The sequence below is a fragment of the Populus euphratica genome, unplaced genomic scaffold (genome assembly GCF_000495115.2).
Source record: "Populus euphratica unplaced genomic scaffold, PopEup_1.0 scaffold369.1, whole genome shotgun sequence".
NCBI lineage: Eukaryota > Viridiplantae > Streptophyta > Magnoliopsida > Malpighiales > Salicaceae > Populus > Populus euphratica.
In genome coordinates this window covers 218,147-221,500 of record NW_011500263.1, presented here as the reverse complement: position 1 = coordinate 221,500, position 3,354 = coordinate 218,147, and the positions used below count along the sequence as shown (strand labels likewise).

General features: G+C 34.5%; 1 protein-coding gene across 1 annotated transcript; it reads left to right on the top strand.

Annotated features, from left to right (window-relative positions):
- The first annotated feature begins 441 nt into the window (after positions 1 to 441).
- On the top strand, positions 442 to 3,059 carry LOC105112882 (acyl carrier protein 2, mitochondrial-like). The gene is made up of 2 exons (XM_011008772.1): positions 442 to 732; positions 2,585 to 3,059. The coding sequence occupies exons 1-2, from the start codon at positions 511 to 513 to the stop codon at positions 2,759 to 2,761; spliced, it is 399 nt and encodes a 132-aa protein (XP_011007074.1). The 5' UTR covers positions 442 to 510; the 3' UTR covers positions 2,762 to 3,059.
- Positions 3,060 to 3,354: the final 295 nt, after the last annotated feature.

Below are 3,354 nucleotides of genomic sequence, written 5' to 3'. Positions count from 1 at the left end.
TAAAGAATTTAAATTTTAATTTTTTTTTGCTTTTTATTAACAGAAAAGCTAAATCATGTGACGAGAGTGTTGTATCTCTTCTCTTTCCTCGCAAAATACTGTAGATTGTTACAAATTATTTTGTTTAGTTTATAAGTTTTTATCACCAACACAACATTTTTTTCCTGTCATGAAATATTTCTTCCATCATCTCTTTAATTTTTATTATTTATTTAGTACTGATTTATAATTATAATACTATCAAATATATTTATTTTATAAACCTGAGACAGCACGTGGGCATGTCATCTTGTATAATTTATATAATGATTTTTAAAATTCATTTAATCAATTTTTTCTTATAATTCAAAATTATTTTATTATTTTTAATCAGTTAATCGTTTTTTTTTTTTTTTCACCCCCGTTGATGGAAATATTTCGCAGTCTTATTAGGGTGGCAAAGCGTATGTGTGAGAGAGAAAGAAGTGAAGAAGTTTGTTGTGAAAAGAAGAGACAGAGGAAGAAGTAAAAATGGCGGCGAGAGGACGAGCTTTGCTAAAGTACCTGAGAGTGAATGTAAAGGCCTCACCTACTACTAGAAACCCTAACAACAACGGCCTCTTCGGTCTCTCCTTCAATACCATCTGCCGCCGTTTCTCCGAGGAAGTTAGAGGCACCTTTCTTGACAAATCCGAGGTCTCCGATCGAGTTGTCAATGTTGTCAAGAACTTCCAGAAAGTCGATCCTTCCAAGGTAATTAATAAGCTTCTTCTTTCTTTTTTTTTAACAAAATCAGATTTAATGCTGACTGCTTTTCTTTTCTGGGTATTTAAATCTGTTATACCGTTGATTAAAATAAACCTACAGATTAATGATGTGGTGGTCAAATAAATTGAAAGCTTCATTTTTGTTCTTCTGGGTGTAGGGTTTTAGCTTTTTTGGGTAAATTTTAATCATATTGCAACTTGAATGAAATGAAGAAGAAGAAGAAGAAGTGGGTGTAATTTTGTGACTGTTCATGTTGTTAATCCAATTTCTTTCAGGAAACAAACAAAATGGAAGTTTCATTTATTTGTGTTGTGACTTCTGAGAAGCTGAATTTGTTATGCTAATTTTTTATGACTTCTAAGTCATTGCTCTACTGCTGGCATTTTGAATTCTTGTAGTGTTTCTCACCGGGCTTTTGGAAGTTTTGATTATATGGTTTATCTCAAAGTTGGCAATGTGATGTGAAAGTAAATATTGTTGGATTTACTTTGGAGAGTAAAATCTGCATGGAGGACTTGTAGGCTTAATTAAAATGGTGTTTGATGATTAGTACATCTTGCTAAGTTGAAGACAAAGATATAAATTTGTATTCTATAAATGTTCATTCTATTTTTCATGTGTAATCCTTGAGTTCATCAGGGCAATCAATGCTGCCTTCGATTGAATTTTTGGCACTCTAGATTAAATGCATGTTTAGGTTTGGTACGTTGGATAGACATTGTGGCCTGGTTTTTGAACATTGAGGTAGTAGGGTCTTCTGATCTTCAATCTTCAAAATTATGTAATAAAAAGTCCTGTTACAGTGTTTTTGAATCAGTCTATTCTCAAGGAGAAAGTTTATCTGAAAAAATAATGGCATGAAGGTTATTAGCCCAAAACAGGGTACAGAGTTAGATCATTACTTGCCACTGTTTCCAATCATTCTGTTTGATTTTTGCACTATGATGTGGATCTATCCTAGCTCTCTTTTCCACTTTTTTTTTACATCAAATAGCTTGTAGGACTCTGTAATATGATTGGTAGTGCAGTTGGTCATAATCACTCATTCTCAGGCCTAATGATTGTATCAGAATCAAAGTGTTGGTCCCTTGAAAATTCCTGATTTATCAAAGGTTTCCAGCTTATACATTGAATTCTTACACCAAATGATCTCTGTTCTGAGATTTAGATTGCATTGTTTTCTACATCATTGCTAGTGACAATTTTGCTATGTTAAAGGTTTTGATAGCATAGCAATATCTCATCTTCATTGATTACAACTGGAACTTTGTTTGTTGGATGGATGTGATGAATCTTTATAGTATGTTTGATGCCCTAGACTATGCTGAATTGGTTTGTAGTAGTGCTTGGAGGTTGCATGTCTAATTTAGGAATTTGAGTTGTTATGGAGACTTTATGCAGATATGTTTCTAATCAAACATGGGCTCGTTGTTTGGATTCCCTATCCCCAGCTATTTCACCCCATTTCCACTGGTTTGTTAGGTCAGTGAGTTTGTTGCCAGGATAGATGAGTTCCTGGCGTGGAAATTTGTTTGGTTTGCTGAAGAGGTTTCATTCATTTTTAGCAATTATTTTACCTCATTTCCCTACGGTGGAAGACAGCCTTGAGAATTTGAATGAAAAATGTAATGCTTTTCTTAGCATTTAGCAATTGGTGTATTTCAACATTGCCTTCTGAGGAATCTGTACTCTGTAGGCCCTTGTAACTTCTCATTGGATACTTACTTTCAATGCTTGTCTTATGTCATCTAAAAAAAGGGAAAGATTGCATGGATTCATTATACTGTCCTCTATGCATATCTGATTTTGGTTGATATTTATTTTTTTGCCTTTTCAGGTTACACCTGATGCCCATTTCCAGAATGATCTTGGGTTAGATAGTTTAGACACTGTTGAGATTGTGATGGCCCTTGAAGAAGAGTTTCAGTTTGAGATCCCAGATAATGAAGCAGACAAGATCAGTACCGTCAGTCTTGCCATTGACTTCATAGCTTCACACCCTCAAGCAAAGTAGGGGAAGTGCGAACCTGCCATCTTTACTTCCTTCTTTTTCTACAAGGATTAGCTGCATGAGTAAAATCTCATATTTTGGTACCTATTTTTCCTTTGAAAACAGGTTTGATATGTCTGTCGATTTATCCATTCTGAATTATGGTTGAAGAGAATTGTTTCAGTATTTGTGACTTGAATGCTAGCTCGTCCAGTTGAAGGGACTTGTAATGTTCTAATGAACCAAACTACTGGTTGACACGAGTTGTTCACGTCTATCTGATATCTTTGATAAATAAATAAAAATTAGAGGGCATTTCCCATCTAGATGCTTGGAAATTACTAATGAAATGCTCCCTGTGATTGGTGATTGGGAAAATATGAAACTAGGTTTTTTGGGGCAATTAACCATAAAGATGATTGGTACCGTGGTAGTTAGCGTGGATTTGGACAGAAGAAGTCAGTAATTAGGCCATATTGATGCAAGTGCTGAAATGGAATCGAAATCATGGTTCGGTGTTCTATCCTCGTGAAATAATTGATGCGCCATTAAAGCAGTGAAACTATTGAGGAAGTGTTAAAAAGTTTATTGAAAAGGTTTCTACTATCCTTTCTTAT